This window comes from Brachycentrus maculatus, unplaced genomic scaffold, assembly GCF_059751285.1.
Source record: "Brachycentrus maculatus isolate JH-2025_06_01 unplaced genomic scaffold, ASM5975128v1 h1tg001479l, whole genome shotgun sequence".
Classification (NCBI taxonomy): domain Eukaryota; kingdom Metazoa; phylum Arthropoda; class Insecta; order Trichoptera; family Brachycentridae; genus Brachycentrus; species Brachycentrus maculatus.
In genome coordinates this window covers 13,662-33,550 of record NW_028282117.1, presented here as the reverse complement: position 1 = coordinate 33,550, position 19,889 = coordinate 13,662, and the positions used below count along the sequence as shown (strand labels likewise).

The 19,889-nt window shown below is 39.0% G+C and overlaps 1 protein-coding gene across 1 annotated transcript; it reads right to left on the bottom strand.

Annotated features, from left to right (window-relative positions):
- Positions 1–17,637: 17,637 nt before the first annotated feature.
- Positions 17,638–18,705, bottom strand: LOC148298960 (uncharacterized). The gene is given in 3 exon segments (XM_088276491.1): positions 17,638–17,822; positions 18,084–18,248; positions 18,375–18,705. Coding segments are annotated over 3 exon segments (681 nt in total).
- Between the last annotated feature and the right edge of the window lie 1,184 nt (positions 18,706–19,889).

Below are 19,889 nucleotides of genomic sequence, written 5' to 3'. Positions count from 1 at the left end.
AAATTGTAGCTCAGCTGGCTCAGCATGTCAGAGAATATCAGGAGAGATGGGAGATCAGTGTGCGAGCAGGACTGCTACGAATGGCCGACAACAGCAAGAACAACAAGAACAAGGGTGAAGATTAGCATTAAATGTGTATCCGATATTTATATGCATATGTGCCAAGAACATGATCATTTTTAAATGTTTTGCTGAAGAGCTTCTCAACATAGATTTCGCACGAAATCAAGCCATTGCCATCGTCCAGCTCGTCTAAGATGTCGTCAATGTAGTCCAGATCTGCCGATTCATCCTTCGCTAGCAGCAGCTGCTTTGCTTCCACCCGAGTCAGGTAATTATCTCCGTCCCTGTCGAATATCTTGAATGACTGCACTACCTCGTCCACCAGGGTCTTCTCATTCAGCCGTCTTTCGTTAATAGATGAACTACTGTGAAATCAATATCAGGAATTATCTGAAATCGATCGTACCGCTTTTGTCTTCGTCGATTAAGCTGATGAAGACATCAAGCTCTTCTTTGGTCGGGTTATGGCCCAAAGAGCGCAGCACAGTTTTTAGTTACTGAGCTTAAGGGGAAAGTCTACCTTGTTATTGATGGATCCGTCGCCATCCTTGTCAAATAGGGCAAATGCCTCGCGGAATTATTCGATTTGCTATTCGGTGATGTTTTCTAAAAACATTTATATTCCAAATTTATGACAAACAGGCTATCTGATATGTGTTTAAGTGCGCGCATGGATATGTCTCAACAGGAATCAAATATCACAAAATTTTATAAGATTCTAATATGAAAAGTACGCAACAGAACTTTGTTCTGCTATTTTCATGTCAAATTTAAAATGTAGTATGAATGGTATTGCTCTAATTTAGATATCTTCATGGTGAACTATATTATACGTCAACTCGACCGAGAAGACTGCTGTTGATTTTATTCGAGAAACGATAGTTTTTGAGCCAAGCATTTTGACCATTGATTGCATAAAACTGGACATTGATTGCTGTTATTCCCTTATTTTGTGTATTCACACAATATTAAACTGTATATGTAATGATTCTCATAATTTGCGGAGATGAGTGATAAGGAAGAGCAAACAAATCCAACCAAGTTTCTCGAGAATATCACAATATAGTCGCCCAATCGAAGAAGGACTACGACCGAGTCAACGCACCCCAGAAATAGCAAAGAAGAATCAGAATCGATTGGCATCAGCAGCAAAAGAAAATCAAGTCTCGAGTAATAAATATCACTGTAGTCAGTCTCATCGAAATTAGGCAGCCATAAAAAGTCCGCATCATTATCCAAGTCCACAAAGAATAAGCCCAATGAGGGGTAACTACACGACGAAGGCAAGATAAAAGGAAAACTGTTCTCTTACTAAAATAGTGAGCCATAGCATGATTCTTAGTCTTCATTGCAGAATAATGAGCAGCCACGCTCACAAATATTTTACGAATAAACTTACTACATCACTGCCTTCAAGGAAAACTACTTGATTTTGATATCTGAGTCGATGCAAGTTATCGAGTTTCCAGTGGGAGTGCTCAAAGGCCCCATCTCGATTGGTGACCCGATTAAGCTGAAGCTTCAATACGATGCGAAAAGGGCCCTGAGCGACAAGAAGAAGTTTATGGCATTGCAGGAGAATCTGCTGAAAGAATATTCTGGAGAGAACTGATGTTCCTATTTTTATGTACGACAATAATTTCATTAATTTCAAGCTCTGTTTCACTCAGCTGCCCATTTATCAGTCTAATACTCATTTTATTGATATTGCTGAGCCGCGCTTCCGCAAGTGCTATCATTTATAGTAAGCCATTTATATATTTGCATAGTTCCATGCATGTCCATATATATATACATTGTCAACACATTTCTTTCTCACATCGCGTCCATTTAGCTTTAATGATAGAAGAATAGTCGGAACAGAAATTCTAAGGCCAAATAATTTAGGCCAACACCATCAGCAACAGCATGAGTATTGGCGGAAACATCGGCATTGGCAACATCATTGGCAGCAACTTTATGAACAGTATTGGCAGCAACCCTCAGTAGTTACTACACTCTGTGCACGAAGCAATGGGCAATCTTAATTTAATCTGCCATAAATCTGTGAGGGCAATGAGTGAACTGGCCACCAATATTGCATACCAGGCCAAACACTCCAATTTGCCTTTGATACAAAGGAAAGCCATCATATTGGAGTAAAACTGCTGTGATGTCACTCTTTTAGGGTAGAAGTTCAACTTCGAAAGGAAAGAGGAGTTTCTTGGCAAGTTTCATCAGATTATTTGGCTGTCATATCGGTCATAGTTTGATGGGAAGGCCAGTGATGCAGGCTGGGGTTGCATGATTCGAGTCTGCCAGATGGTGCTCGCCGAGACTTTGAAGCAGACTCACCACAAACTCCATATCTCGGAAATAGTGAAGTAGTTCTCATAAAACGAAAGGGCATTGTTTGGTTTCGATAAGATCTGCGAGCTGGGCTGCATAGATCAACGCTGGACCAGTTCCACATAAATACTAGCACTCCTGCGTTCAATTTTGGATGCCCACACTAAATAAAAATCCTACGTGAAGTACAAGCTGAGCATTGAGATATACAGCTCCATGGTCGCACTCGAAGATGCCTAATAAAAATAAATCAAATACCCCTTGCTCATTTGCGTCAACAATCGTTTAGGAGAGGCCTCCATCCCCAAACAGTATCACGACCATATATACGCTTTGCTGGACCATCCCAAATCTGTTGGCATGATCGGCGGAATCGGAGGGGAAGCCGTTTTTATCGTAGGGTATCATGAGGAAAATTTGATTGTCTTGGATCCTCATTATATCCAGTCGCAACGATAGGGGAGAGTGTCTACTTCCGCGGGCTGCCCAGAGGAGTTCATATGACCAAAATTGTGCCATCTGTTACTTTTTGCTATCTGGTCAAATCGAAGAAAGAGCATGAAAACTGGCTGCGGGACATGGCCGAGTCCTACTACTTTTACCGGCCTTACGCTGGCATTTAATTCAATGATAACGTCGCGAAACAACTGTACGAAGAGAAACACCCTCGAAATTCCGAGAGCAGTGATGACGAATTTCAAATTTTATAGTGAGTATTCAATCATTATTGCAGAACTCATTTAGCTTCTGATTCCTTATATGCTTTAAGTGTCTATTTAATCATCTATTAAGTTTGGTAAAGACTCATGTATTGCCTTTTCAGCTGGCTATACTTCGCCGACAGCTCCTTCTTTCTGGCTTCCTCTTCCTTGAACTACTTCTCCATTTCTTTGGCGTCGTTGTGGTGCTGCTGTAGATTCCTGTTAATAGATTTAATTTCGAGATCCTTGCTCTTGATTGCTTCTTCGAGGGTGGTCTCTTCGAAGGTCTTTTCCTCGATGGACCAGACTGCTTAAAGAGGGTTGAAAATATTCTTTCTGCCGTTGAGATTTAAGACTACTTCCTTCAATTTATAACTCATCGGATTGATTATAACAAATAATGCTGCATCCAGCTTTAATTGTTCTAATTTAGTCAAGCCAGCTCGCAATACCATATCGGACGAGCCCACAAAAGTAGCTCTTATCTTTTCATTGTTTTATAAGAAATACCCATTATGCCGATAAACTCTGTCAATATTTCGTTCTTTTGTGTAAATTAATTGGTTTCATTTCGCATTAAAGTTGAAGAAATATAATCTAATTAGCATAAATCTAACAAATAACAATACTATACTAAACCTGGCTTTAGTTAGATTTTAATGCCATTCATGAGTGGTCACTACTGAGTTATAATTATGAAGGCTGATCAGTCGTTTATTGACCTTTGTTCGATCGATTGTTGCGCTTATTCGGCATTTATTATGGATTTGGGTGTATTTGTGTATTTATGAGTATAAATTATACATTATGGTGATGCGAATCCAAACCAGACCTTTATGGATACTCCTGTCTGCCTTGCTCATCATGAAAACTCATGCCCTTTAAAAATTCACTCCGATCGAGGCCTTATCTGTGACTCTCAACAAAAAAACTCTCACAGGAGCTGATTCGTCAATCCTATAAAACACACTCACTTTGACCAATAAATTAAATTCTCCGATCGATACCCTCGAGGCCAGTAAGGCAATAGGCTCAATAACTTAAATCAATCTGCTCGGCGATCCGAACTTGCAGTTTCATTTCACTTACTAACTTCATGCGAAGAAACAATAACTCTCAATACAAATATTCTTTCATAGCTCGCAGCCCTTGAGTTCTGATTTTGTGATTATCCTTGATTTCCTCATCGGGAGGTTTCCTCTCGAGTCCTACAGGGTCTCCCTTCTAAACATGACAGCCTATAAATCCTATATTATGCATGAATCGAATGCAAATTATGAGTTGGTGACACTGCTGAATGGCTTCAAAGACTTATCCCTCTCGGGCAATGTCTCCCATTTTTATAATTCTAATGTGTTTACTTTGCACTACATGACTGAGGTGGGGGGAGTCAATTAAGGCATCGGATGGTAAGCTTCTTCTGACTATTTGATGTTTACTGCCATTATTATGCCTCTCGATCACCTAATCTTGAAATTTCGACTCTCTCATCCCACCTATCAAGTGGCCATTTCTTAAGATTACTCCTATTTCTACGGCGTGAAGGGAATTGGCAGCAGCATCTTTGCCGCTCAATTCTAACAATCAGATACCAATATTAAATTTAGCGTCATACATAATCCATAAAACAGAACTTATGGCTTAGCCTTTTTGCCTTACTTGAAGCCTGCAATTCAATTCTTAGATTATCGATAGCATAGAGGGAGCACCAAAATGCTCATTCTTTACATTAATTTGGCTATAATTGTCGTCGCTATTATTATTGTCAGCGCAGTGTGCCTTTGGATGAAATTTTACAGAAAAAAAGATGAAGAAACTGAAATGCTGAATAGATCGACTTTCAATGAAAGTGATTTCGAATTAGATCGAAAGCAGAAGAAAAAGAATCGCCATTCGAAGAGCAGACATATTTTTGTTTCTGAAGAGAGCGAAAATCGAGGCCCAGGCCAAGACATTGATTTGAGAATAAGCACTGTCCCTGAAGTTGCATCTGAGTACGAGGAGTCTATTCGCGGTTCGTTCGGCAATCAGAAGAATGAAACATAAGTCATGCCGAACTGCCTTGAAAACTTCGATGACCCTGTAGTCTAAGAACCAAACCCAGTCGAATGACATCGATGTTATATTAAATGCGTTCTTCATAAATTACAATAAATCAATCATTTGCCAATCCTTTGAGAGATCAAGTGACTAAACAAATCTTGTTTTTTCCAGGCATAATCTGCCCCGATTGAGTATTACTCTTTTGTATCGACATTGAGGTAGTTTGTGCCTCGCTTGTTTAGTGCTTTATTTTATGTGTATAGTATCTTGAACCTGCTCACTATCTTGTCTTATCTTCGCCCAGAAAATGCTCTTTTCACAAATATGAAGTTCTCTGCTTTCGTGTCATAGACTATTTTTTAGACATATCTTTTGTTCATTCGCAAGTGCCTAAAAAGTAGCTTAATGACCAGATAACTAACGATGATCTTAGTCCAAAACTTTATCGCTCTACCCTCGGGGAGCTGGTTGAACACAATCTTCATTTTGGTCTAATTCTGGGCAACGTACTCTATAGCCAGCATCCCCCCGAAGATTATGGCCAGCTTATAGAACATCTTGAACAGATGCCAATTATATGGTTTCGACTTGGTATCATATATCAGGATTTATGTCTCACTTTTGAGGAGATCTTCGAAAAGGATGGCCTCTCTTATTTCCTTCAGGGACTTTTGAAATGTTTGCCGTGAAACTATTAATTATTTTTTGAAATTCCTTTATTTCTCAAATCCGAGCATCCGATTGAATAACCGGTCTGTTTAGGTCAGCTCATAGCTGTCAGCAGCTTCTCTATTGTTTGATTATTCAGTCTTCTAAGTTTTAGTGTTGCTGCTTTATGTTGATGATCCATCAGTTTTATCTGACCCATACTTTGGTGATACTTTGCCTTATTCGGTTTATTTATTCTGTTCACTGAATCTAAATAAAACCCTATAAGAGTATGGATTGATCCCAGGCAAGCGGCTCAGTCGGAGCACAGGCATTGCTCTCGTAATGGCAAACATCCTGGTTAATAAGTAAAGAATAAACGATTCACATATTTATTTTAGATATGCACTCATAGACAGAAATAACACAATTAATATTAATTATGAAACTGGAGATATTCAGGGTTCTTGAACTTTATTTGATTTCAGCCTCCTCTCTAAACAGTTGAAGGAATTGTTTAGTTCGATTTGTATGTTCTGGTGTGTTTTGGTCTATCGGTTTTGCTATAAGATGTGCTTCATGAGTTAAATCTCCTTCTTCTTCCGATGCTCGAACTTTTGCATTTTTTATTACTTGGTTTTGGCCATTGTCAATTTCCTCCATCGAATCTTGTTGGTGAGCTCATGCGATTTTAGCTCCTTCTTAACCCGGCTTTCATTGAGCTAGTATAGAAACATAGGTACATTGTTCTTGAGTTTAATTTTAAAGTTCTGAATCTATTTATTTTTTTCCTGCAAATAAAACGACTTGGAAGTGTTGCTGAGCAGTTTCCTGGATATTACTGCCTTTTTATTTGTCTCCTCATTGTGCCCATATTGCGAGAGTTCGCCTGAAAGCTAGGTGAACAGTTTTTATTTATTCGGGAATGGATGCGAAGGTTTTTATGAGCTTTTCATGCGCATTTAACTCAAAATGATGTTGCCGAATTTCTCGGCAATTTGACTGTAGAACCTCTTCCTGGCATACTATCGGTTCATATGATCGCAAATATAATTAATATTAGTCGCCCAGGATAAATAGATATCCTTATTGTATTATATTATTGGGTGCAATTCCATATGAATAAATCTCATGGGCCGAAGAAGTACCGCGCATATTCCTACCAGCATAAAATGCACAGCAACATGTAGCAGGCACTCGAGCAAAACAAATTCATTATGAAGCTGAAAAAGAACAGCTTGATGAATCCACGATACGAGTAATATTTGTCTGATTTAGCATTTTCACATAAAATAACCATAACAACCTGCTTGTACATACCAAACAAGGATTTCTGTCATAGCTAAAGCCAAAAAAATAGTCCCCAATCATCCAGTTATACGAAAATAAAATTAAAAGATTGACCAAAATTAGTATGCAATCAAGGGCCTAACCCAAATAACAAACTGATAATCGATTCTGCATCGAGCCTCACATCCAATCTAGCTCTGGTAGTGTTGGGACTGGCTAAGCTTGGCGGATAAACAAACCAAAAATGTAATACTGCTCGAAGCACAATAGCTCAGAGGAAATGTAAATAAAGCTGATGAAAATGTATGCCAGCCCAAATAAGAAATTGTCAAATAGATCGACCTATTATTGATTGATGAGGAGTTTCATGCATACGGCCAATACTGCCATATTTCATTTCCGCTAATTCCTGACCCTCTTTTTGTCGGTTCGTTTAGTATAATCTGCCAGGTTGGTTTGGTAGTTTTCCGGGTGTTCAATGCTGCGATCAATTAGCTAATGGAAGTTCTTCAAAGACATGCGATGCCCACTGCTATATCTTCTGACGAGCGCCCACTACTTCTGGCCAATCACATTTTTGTTCTGGGTGAACAGCTCCATTATCCTATTCTACAGCTTGTACCAAATGTATATATTCTTCTTCCTCATTTCCTCGAGGTTCGCAGCTTCTTCCTTGCTTTCCTGAGAGAGCTGCTGACACATTTACTCTACTTGATAGAGAGTGTTGGCGATGGTCATCAAGTTCTTGAGGTTGCTTGTGAATCTGCTCCTGGCCTCGAGGCACTTTTCGAGGTAGATTCTTGTCTGGCTGAAGATCCTGATTTTGGTGAGAGGAGGCAGAATTTTGCTATCGATTTTGAGCAGCAGCAGATACAAGTAGTTGAGCTTCTGTTAAGAAAGCAAGCAGTGATGCCCATACTGATACTCCCCAAGATTCTTAATGACTTCTCTTTCGAATATCTTTTTCCTGATGAGCTGATAGTTCAGGTCCAGTATTTTGTCCAATATCTCTGCCTTGGTTGCCTTGTCTGCACCGGCATATTCTCCGTGCAATTGGTGAAGAAGTGAGAAGGTTTATTTCTCGATGAGCTACCTTTTCGTATAGAGAGTGTTATCGACTCGATACAAGAATAGGATGCCCCAGAACTTCACACTTGAATGGTCGTCATAGGCCGGGATCAGGTTATCCTGGATAATTAGGGTGAGCTATTTTTTAGTGTATTCATTCAAATTCTCGTAGAATTTGAGAATTAGCTTAAAGCTGCGCACTATTTCATAGAGCTAGAGAGCTGATTAGTTCATTGCTAATTATTTAAACTTATCGACGACATAGCGATTGAATTGTATTTTGATTTCCTCTGGCAGATTGCCGAACGTGTCTGCTTTGATAAGGACTTCTAAAAACACTTATTTATTTGAATTCTTCTTCATGAAAATAGAACTGAACTTCATCGGGTTATTCTTGATCATGTGGGCAATTGCAGTGTTGCTGAGTTTTTTCTTATGTCGCAGATTCATCAGCTTTATGATCAAAGGGACTTTTACGCCTGTTGGCGACGAGCTCTGCTCGAACACATGATCTGTGATCTTGTTAATCAATTGCGATGTCAAGAGCAAGTCGATTTAGAAGAAGCAAGAGAGCAGTTCGAAGAGCTACCAGTCGTCAAGACGAGTGTAATTATTCTGAACAGAGAGTAAACACTACTTTATCAGCTTCTAAGGTAATGATTGACTCGGTTCTCGCATATTAAGCAGCACCAGTGCACCCTTTAGCTTCTACATGCTTTTCGGAAGAACTGTATTTGAAATATTTGAGAATTGCGTGTAAAATTATTCAACCTGATGTAAATAGCCCGCTTTTTCATTGAGCTCCAGCTCGGAAATTGCATAGTTAATCCTCAGGAGATAAGCAAGGCTCGTAATGCTCAGATTCTGAGAATTTTACAATACATCATTTAACATAGCCTTGTATTAGTGACTTTTTTTATCGCCAATTTGGTGACTATTTTCCACGAGGTAGCAGATGATCTTCATGAAATAATCCTTTTTAGAATTATCTTTGTCGTCTGGGATTTCTGCACTTTCTTACTTCAATTATTTCAACCTGCTAATAAAGTGCTTCTGAAACATAAACTCTCCCAGTTTCTGGTGATGCAAAACTTGCGCAGCCTTAAAAGATGACAGATTCTCTGCGGGAAATAGAGCCTCATAATATTTTTCGAGGACTGATTGGCTGGGGAGTTTTAGACTACCAAATGCGATCGCATCTTTGATGATAACTCCTGGATCTGCTTTATCAATGTGAATAGCTTATAGGGTGGTTTAGACTATATTCTCTTTCAGTGTTGCCTGATGTATCTTGTTGGGCATTTTGCAAAATGGATATTTTCGGAGTAAATCTTTGAGCTCTTCCTGAGAATACATGGAACTCAAGATGGGCAAAATCGTACAAAAGGCATATTTACTGCTCTCTTTGAATAAGTGGAAGATCATCCTGCTATGGTTTATCATCATAATTAGATTTAGTGCTTGAAACTTATATATATGATATCTAATTTTGTGAAGCCTTATATCTGAGGGCAGCTTGAATATCGATTGCATATCAAATAAGCGAATCTGACTATTATTTTTTAGCAGCTACCGTTGTTTTTTGAGGCCCTTTAAAAACAGGAGCAGGGCCTTTTGGCTTAGCAGCCCCTCCGAAAAGAGTTGTTGCTAAATTTTGTTTCTTTTTTTCTTAAGGAGTGATCATTGGTTTCTTCGGCTTTTAATTAGTTGAGGAAGAGGAGTTCTTCCCTTCCGGGATCTCCATTTCTATTTTGATATGCTTTTTTTAGTGAATTGGTTCGTCGAGTTATTTTCTAAATAGGATTGCAGTTACTTCTCAGTCAGGAAAGGGAAAGTGGAAGCAGGCTGTGCTGTCTTGGGTTAGTATGCGATAAAACGAAGTTCAGAATCAATGCTTTGAGTTTAAATTACCTTATTGTATTATTTAGCCCCATTTTTCCTGGCAGTCTCAATGAACCCATTCAAAAATTAAAGATCTTCATCGAAATTTAGTTTGGAGCTCAATCTCAATGCGGCATTGTACTTAGCCAATTTTTTAGACTCTATCATTAAACAATTGTTACCTAACGATCTCTCACATAGCTAAATGTTGAAGCTTTCAGAGTACTACGTCAGCAAATTTTTAACTTGGTCATGCTGCTGAAAAGTCTTAATTGAAGATATTTTCACGATAGCATCAATGATCCACACTTTTATGCTCTCATTTTAGCACTAAGTCTCCAGCAGGTTTAGTAAGTGCTGAAACACATCTTCGTAGTTTGCGATGAAGTTCGTGTTGGAGCCAATTTCACCCATAATCCATGCTGCGGCTTTGATCAGGAAGTCAGTCGGGGTTATTTTATTGAGAAGCTCGACCATTTTTGATATGATTTCAGCCCCGAATTGCGCATTTTATTCACAGTTTTCAATCACAAGCTTTAAAAAATTGTTTAGAATTTAGTCAGTCAGATACTCGCTCCCAAGTTCAAATAGAATACACATTTTTTCAATGTACCACTGATGGCCTGGAGCGTATCTCTAAATTAATGATGTAATCTTGAGCACCAAAGCATTCCGAAAATGAGAGTCTGTAGAGGAGTGTAAAGAGTTCAACATCTTCGAAATTATCACTTCGATGTTATTGCTGTTTGTCATCCGAGAAAGCAGCTCCAATGTTTATCTCTTCAGAGCTTAGTCTTTGCTCTAGAGGCAATCCACGATGAATAGCTGGTAATCCTCCACCAGCTTTGGCTGCTGCTTGTAGACGTACCCGAGTCCTCGTATGCCCATATATTTGACATTGGCATTGAAACTTTCTAAGAATCTCTTGAGAGAGGAGGCAGCTTCCTGGATTAAATTCTAATTTGGATATATGCTGCAGATGGTTTTAACGCACTGGTAGCAGACTGCGAAAGCAATATTGTTAGAACCATCTTCAGCTCTTCTCAAAGTTTGTTAGAGTATAGTGTAGCAATGCTCAGAAGCCTTTAAATCCCCTTTTCCTAAAATTTCGAGCAAGCTTAGGAGCTTCATTTGCACCCAAGGAGCTGGCAAACGATGATAGTCGAATTACTTCGGAAGTTTATGCTCAATAACTTGCTTCAATATGATCACGAAATTGGGAGCGAATTCCCTATATTTTCTGGGGTTCTATTTGATTTATTCCGCATATAAATTCAAAGATGCGGCCATCACACTTGGCTCTCTATCGCATAAGGCTTTCTTCATCTTATCGCGATAGTCAGGGATCGACTCCCCTGAAACTTGCTGCATTTTCTGAAGGACTAAGACTGCCTTCTTTCGCACTAAATCAGTCGCATGGTTTAGTAGTTTAATCACTGCATCGTTTATTGCGCTTGCCATTGTCGAATTCATGATATTGTCTAAGGATGTGAGGCATATGACAATTTCATGAACGTTAGTACTCGCTAAGTCTTTCTGGATCGTAGAGATTAGCATAATACTGAGATCTGAGTTTCTATTTAAAAAAAGGGAACACAATAAATATCCGATTCTTTTCAGTAGCAAGTTTTTATTCTGAGTGAGGTTAATGGCTTCGATGTGGCTAAAAGAGGCCGAATGCCCGAGCATTTATACATACAACGCAATGATAAGCAGCTCTTTCTTTTTCTTGGGGGAAATACCCATTTCGCTCAGCCTAGTTTTGAGAGTGCTAAGCTACTGGAGAATGATTCTGTCTTCTTCTTGTTTGGATTTGGTTTCCCCAATATTTTTAATCAGCTCTTGGAGTTCTTTGGAGAGATTGGAAGAGGAATTCATCTGTGAATCTAAATCTGGTGATTTGTAATTTGTGATTATATTATTTATCGGCACATATTATTTATCCGATATATTTATAGAATATATCAATACTTAATTGTAATAACGCATTTTCATAGAGTTTGAGGAATGATCAGATCAGGCGAATCAGAATTTTATGACTTCATCTTTAAAGTCGATGCCTTCGATGTTTCTATTGTATTATATTTCATTTCTTTTGTAGCTGTAAACTGTAGAAACAGGCTTGCTTATGCATTTCCCGAAAGACTCTAAATCTTTCAAAGCATCTTGGAACGATTATGTCAATCGGTACAGTTACTGTACTGTCTGAATCGGATATGGCGATGAGCAGTCTTTTAATGGTTCAAATTTCTTAAACTTCGAGTTTGGGCTCAGAAAATGCTCGAGTTAATCGATGCTACTAGCAATGCCCGCCCCATAGCCGAGTTTTTTTCCCCTTTAGAGGCAAGCCCCAAATTAAAGAGTAAACCAGTAGAGAGAGCCTAGCATGGATATTTGTTGATCAGATGCACCAAGAGATAGAACTCCAATTTGATGAGACAGTTCCTAAGAATAATTAATACTGTACTGCCACTTCAGGGTCGGCAAACATAGGGATGTGGCCAATGATTTAATGCACGATATCGGGCTCGGGAGTATAGTTTGGGCTTTTCACGTGCCTCAGATACTGCGTGCAACAAAATACTCGAAAAGCAAAGCAGTTTAAAAACTCTCTTTGACTTAAAATACCATGAGTCGGCTTCAGGGTAAATCCGGTTTTATTGAATAAATACATATTCAATTAATTGAGCTGAGGAATTCTCTTGGAGATGAGAAACTATTATTCCAATCTTTTCATTTAGTTATTAAACCTCTTGCTCATACCTTTCTCATGAAGTACCGAAAGTTTCGAGTATATATTTCTCCAAAGAGCATGCTCATCCTCGCTGTAAGGAATGTCAGGTATTTGCTCTTTCATTTTATATGTCTTCGCGACTTAGGCAATTAAATCTCTTCGCTTTCGATACTAGACATCCGAAAATTGCACATGATTGCTATTGGCTTCGTCCTTCACATCCAAAAGAACTTTTCCGATTTTATCTATATCCGCTAAGGTCTTTGGAAACCATGGAACGATAATTGGCTTGTCCTCTTTGAATTTAACTCCCATATCGCTGAATTTCTGTCTCAGTTCATTTATCTTTTCTTGTGAGATTGTCTACAGCGATACGTCCAGGACATAATTTTTGCGAGAACTCCATGCGTTTTTTAATCTCGATCTAATAAAGCTGAAGTTAGCTCCTGATTAGGAGACGATTTCTGAAATTTTGCTCAGGCTGCCCTGACTGCTCTCGGATTATAGGGAAAAGTTCATGTACTTGCTATCCATGAAATACTTTTGAGAGCAAAAACGCGCAGAAGAAGAGCCAAATATTCTCATTTAGGGGGATTTAAATATATTATATCAAATAAATTCCTAACTTGCACTGCACATCATTCCGATTTCTCATTTAATGTCTCCTACTTCCAACTTACTTTGGCTTCGAACAGTTTCGATATTGGATTATGAATCAGCTAGACTCTCCTTTTCAAACTCTGCTAATAAGATTTAATCTAACTAATAGAATTCTTAATTGTTGGAGTAACACGATAAAAACTTTGTGGGAATTTTTTTTATATTTCAGTATTGCAGTCAATTAGGGCATGAAAATCCTTGATCTAAACTTTATTTGAGTTATAATTAAGCGAGTCTGAAACGCTTGTTGCGATCCCTGCTCCATAGCCAACTCTCTTTCCATTTTCCATTATCAACCCAAACTCAATAGTAAACCAAAACAATCGGGCAATTTACTACAACTCCTCATCGGTAGCTCCTAATGATAGAAGTCCGATTTGCTGAGATAAATCCTGGTTTAATAAAGTTGTACTGCGATTTATGGATGTGAGAAAAGCACGAAATGCCCAACAATTTCATGCAAAATATCGATCGATGGAGTGAGAACCGGGTGCTTGGGGTGTCGGAAGTATGGAGCACAGCAATAAACTCGATGAGCAAATGCATTAAAAAACAGCCTTGGCCCAAGATTGCTGTGGCACAGCTTGATTTTAAACCCTGTCTTTCTGAACATGTAGTCAGCCGCTACATTCATGTCCGGAATTCCTTGACTTAATTTTACTTCCTTTTCCATTTATTAAATTTCCTTATTGAACCAAGAAAGCATGCTTTTTTCCTGAAGAGGCCGTAAAGCCGCATAAACCTTTCTCCATAACTCGTGCTCCTCTTAGGAACGAGGAGGAACAACAATGGGGTCATTGATTTTATAATTATTGACTATTTCAGCGATGTTATCTCTTTTCTTTTTGTATTCGTGGTCCTCAAAATCGAAATGATCTGGGAGAGGCTCATTTATGTAATCAACAAAGCCCATCTAATTCAGATTGTGTATAGCCTTTGGGTACCATGATATAGGGGCGGATAGATTATTATTGAAGGTTGCAAAGCGACAAAAAATCTTTAAACTTTTTTGCATTTGAGCAATGATAAATTTATAGCTTCAATTTATTATTTTTTGACTGTGGTTATCTAAAGGGCAAATTATGGGGTTTTGCTGCATTTTCTCTATCATCCTGCCCTTATTATAATGGAGTTCATATGATTTTAAATTACTTAAAGTGATTATTTCACTAACAAAATCCTTTCTACTGCGTGCTATTATTTCATCTTTCTACTTTGTACAAACATTTTTCCTTTTATTTGTGTGCTAATATTTCTTAGACCCATTTTATGTGTGAAGTTATTGGCCTCGAATACACCATAATGCAATTTGTATTGAATCCGAAGATACTAAAATTTGGATATAATGGCTCTCTCTGATAAGTATTATATGAAATAAGAATCATCCCGCCGCCTATAAAAGATCAAGCTGGTCAACTATTCTCTTTGAACAGGTTTTTTCGTTTCAAACCTTTCTTTTTCTTCTTTTTAGTAGTGGTTTGCTCAATTTAAATCGAGTTGCCGCCGTAGAAGTTGTAATTAGTCTCGTCTGCCCCATTGACTTTGAGATCATTCTCCATCATGTTGTCGATATTGTAAACTTTATCATCGTTCCTTTAGTTCATGAGGATGATATCGGAAGAGTCCTGCATGTGAATGCCGTTTTCATTTAGGTCTAATTACTTGTCTTTTTGAAACATCTCTTCTCTGAGCAGTTACTCAGCGCTCATTGTTTCAGCCCCTGTCTTTGCATTTGATTTCAAATCCCCATAGAATACTCTTAAGCTGAAGTGAGCTATCTCCGTCACGAAGATGACTACGCAAAACAGAATTGATTTAGTGATAATAATTGCTTGTGTATCGACCAGATCTTCGTACTGATAGAGAATCTTCGAAAGGTGAGACTCTGTGCATGAGAGGAGGAAAGTATTTTTAATCCAAATGCTTTAGGTAAGGACGAGCATCGAACTGAAGACGAAGAGGACAAAAGGAGCAGCCAAGAATAAAATTTAAACCAACAGCAGAATAGCCTACTTTGCTGGAGACTTGACGATGTTTAAATTGGGAATCTGCTTGACGGCATCTTCGTCAGCCATCAGGAGCATATTGAACTATTTCTTGGCCTTCAGCTCAAAAATATGTCTGATCATGTAGTACCCCCGAAAGAATACAGCCAAAACAAGCAGACAAGGGATTCCCACATAGAGCAACATCTTGGCTTGCTATCCAATATATGCAAACAAAAGATGCCTTTTGGCCTCGAGCAGATCATGAGTGGAGCTTCTTCGGCAGCTGTCGGTCCAGGCCGGGTAGCGTATATAGCCGAGTCGATACTCATAGTCCGGGGAAGGCCGAGGATATCCAGGAAGGGTTGCGATGAGATCGTAGACTCGAGTGTTGTTGGTAATAAACTCTTCCTCATTGAGATAGTCGAACTCCATCATCCTGAAGTCTGTACCATTACAAGCGAGGGAGTAGTTATCGTTTTACAGAATGTAGTTTCCATTTTTATTCGGGGAGATGTTTATGTCGGGGAAAAAAGGACAAAATCGATACTAAGTTAGCTTAAAGTCTGCGATTGGATAGCCCTGCTGGCTTTAGTAATGCAAGAATTCAGTTAAGGACAAATTTAGGGTTTTCTGGGTTGTTGACAAGGAGGAGTTTGCTATTGCGCTCACAGGGCAATCAATGTCAGTGAGTGTAGTCACTGCGTAGGTTTTATTGGACGCACACGATTTCAAAGCTACCCCCTAGGGAGTGGCTTCAAGGGTTGAGTTATAAAAGGACAATGACTGAGCTCTTTTGTAGCAGAGCAGTTTCCCTCGCCTCCACATTTTAAGGTTCAGGGTCGGAATTGCATTGATGGTCGTGCACCCATAAGAAATCAACTCAGTGGAGCAGTCTCCCTCGAGGATATACTCGAAGTTGTGATTATCAATTAATGCTTTGCAGTGACAGCCGACGGAAGTGCCAGGCCAATTGTAAGTAATGAGAGGATCGTACCCCTCTGGGCAGTTATCTGTATTGACCATTTTGATATCGATGATGTAGCCTGAACTATGAGAGTAATTTACCTCTCGCCCAAAGGTCGATGGCCTACTTGGAATACTTATAGTTTTATGTGGTGTAGAGTTAGCTGATCGCAGAGTCGATGAAGATGATCTGGGCCAGAACGTAAAGAGCAAGCCCGCACACGAATAAATTGAAGATGAAGAACTCGCATTGCATCAGTAGCCAGAATCGTTGCTGGGGACTAATTTCGTCTTCCTCCTTGGCCATATATTATTATGTATAAAATATAATTAATTTCATCAGATAGTTTCGGTATAGCAGATCTATTATCATCAACCTTTTGAATATTTAAATCTGAAGAGCAGCATACACTTATCAGGAAACTGCCACTGATGAATTCGAATATATTGGCAGAATATGCGTGCTCTTCCCTTTGATGATGAGCGTCTACTCTAAACTCTGCGAAATCACCCCCAGATTTGAGTAGAGCATCAGTCCCCTTATTGCTATTTGTTGCATCGTTCCTACTTCCCCTGTATAGGACACCATAACCTTCAACTGTTTAGTATTTGCTAGCTTGTCATGCGTCAGGACCATGAGTAGTTCGTACTCGCACCCAGCGTCGATGCACTGCTTGAGGAGCCCCTACTGTTAATAGTTGTTGATGGCAAGCACATTGCCCACTGACTCATACAAATCGATGTTTAGTGAGGATTTATTGGCATTATAGGCAAACCCCCCATAAATGATAAATTAAGAGTTGAGCTCCGAAGATTTTGTAACATTTGTGACGTTTTGCCTCAGTATGCTATAACCGTCCCTGATAAATAATGGCACAAGGTCTGTCATTTTATTAACGATGGTTGCTGTCGTCCCACCTTTGTACATTTTTCCGGTATGCAAGCAATACCAATTCGACTCACGAGGATTGGCGGCTGGACTCAATTTCGGAAAGTAAACTTCCCTTTCTGTCACATTCTATTAGACTATTGGCGCACTCATTAAGATTTTTCCAAGCATGAACTGACTATCGGCGATATCATCCTCAAATGTTGTTTCATCTCTATAGAATTCGAAGAAAAGGGGCTTGAAAATGAAGCCGTAGCCTCTTTGGGATACAAACAGTCGATAGTATTCCTTCAGAATTGAATACCTCAATTTCAAATTGGCTTTACTCGACTCTAACACCTTATTGCCCAGCGCATAGGGCTATTGATCATTCGCTTGGATTTAGTTGTGATTTCTTGCGAAGGGATAAAGAGATCCCAATTGAAACCATCTTGCACAATTTTATTAGGTTGCATTGCCTCCGAACCCACAAATGTCACTACCGACCATTTGAATTCCCCAAAAATTGAATAGGAAATTCGAAGATATTGAAGTCCGTAAAAAGGTGAAATTCGCATAATTATCTCCTGTCCAATGAAACCCATACTTATTTGACCCAAGAGTGTTACTCCGAGTGATAATAAAGGGCCGCCCCTTTTGCAATAAGAATTGATTAGTAGCATACGTTTCCATAAAACCAAAAAATGTATGAACATTGGCTTCCAATAGATTACCATAGTGAGTGGCATTCAAAGGAATCGCTTGAGTCTAAATAACGTCACTGCCTGGGTGGTAGGGTATGTCGTTTGTATAGTCAATTCCTGTTTGAGTGGGAGGAGAGCACGGACCATTGCAAAGGTTCGAAATTTCATTCATATCGATCCAAACCCCCGAGAATTTAATTTTTTGATAGAGGCGCTCGAGCATTTCGATCCAGTAAAGCGTCGAATTGGGATGAAAGTAGTCAGTGAAAACTACTTCCCCCGCCCATACCTTGCCGATCTGGGAGTTTCCTTATGCATCCTGAATGAAAACGTTTCTTCTCTTGCCCTCTTCATATGCATAGCCTGATTAGTAGCGAATGCTGGGCTCTATAATGGGGATATAATGGTATTATTATAAAATTTGGCTCATCTAGCTGAGGGGAAATCGTTGTTCGTCGATCGTAAAAGTTTCAAATTCTTTCATGTAGTCGATGTCTGACCAAATCGTATCCAAAGGTATTTTATTACTTTCATATCCCTTTATGACGTTTCTCAGGGCAGTTGCATTCTGGTACCCCCAACGAGATTGATGAAAACCCAATGACCAAAAAGGAGGAATTGCCGAGGGCCCGAGATATCTCTGGAACTTCAAAATCAGTTCCTCTGGGGATTGTTCTCCGATGAAGTACCTAAAATCAATAACTCCTCCGATCACCTTGTAGACCAATTCATAGCGATTGGCCCGTTCAGTCACAATAACATCCATAGCATTAGAAGACCGGAAGTAACTCATATGATAGTTGTTATTTGCCTATTTTTACAAATAAATGGGGTAGTATCCGTGGGTCTGCTTTCCTGATCCATTATCCATTACTTGCCCTCGGTCTCTTGGAAATATTGTCCATTTACCTGCTTTCAACCGGAACCCATTTGTAAATCGTTCACTCAACCCATAGAGAGAAGTCGAAGAGGTTTCGGTTCCAATTTGAATATAGTACTGAGAGAAAATTATTGAGGTCGAAGCTGTTGCAAATAAAGTTGTGTTGTCCTATTTGCGTTTGATTTAGATCCCAAATGGGTTATCGGTGTACGTGAAAGTAAATGAAGCCAAAGCCAAAGGATATGAGAATTAATCATATGGATCTTTTGGAAATATTCCTCCTTGAGGCACCTCATATCGATTGTTGTTTGGGTCATAAATTTTAAATGTAAAATCGTGAAATGTCAAGCATCTCAACTGGAAAGTCAAATTCTTAATGATTATGCTTTTCTATTTTTTATAGTAGTCTTCCTTTCCGATATATTCCAACTCTAGCGTTATTGATGAGCTTGTTCCTGATTTCTTGCCCACTTTGTATTCGGTTTGTTTTTGGCAAATAGCGCTCGAAAACAGCGATAAGATCAATGCCAGAACAATTGTAAACTTCCGCATGACGGTGAGACTTATAAATATCATAGAGCTGAACCAATAAAATAGATATATCAGTCAATGATTTATTCTTAATAACGATTTTATCATATAAAATGTTAAGAAAAAGTAGTCTAACCAACCAAAAAGCTCTTCAAACAATGAAGGTGCAGCATTCGGAGGATTCTAAAAGGTTCAAAACAAAAAAATCGTAAAAGTCTGTGTCTCCCTTTCGACGTGAAATAATCCTCAATAACAAAGAGAATGTTCACCCTAATATTAGCCTGAAATGCGAAGATGTCAATGAAATCGAATCGTTTATTTATAACAAGCTCTATTCGCAATCTCCGATGCTATCTCGATAGCAAAAAGGATTCAAAGAATCATCGAAACCGAATTCCAAGTAGGACAAGTATCGGGATCTTTATTACGCTCTCAAACATCAAAGTCTCAACAAGAAGATTGAAAATGCCAACTATAAAGAGCGAAATGTAGAAAGCAGCTGGGTTAATCAGGAGAAGCCGAATAAGAGAAAGACTCAT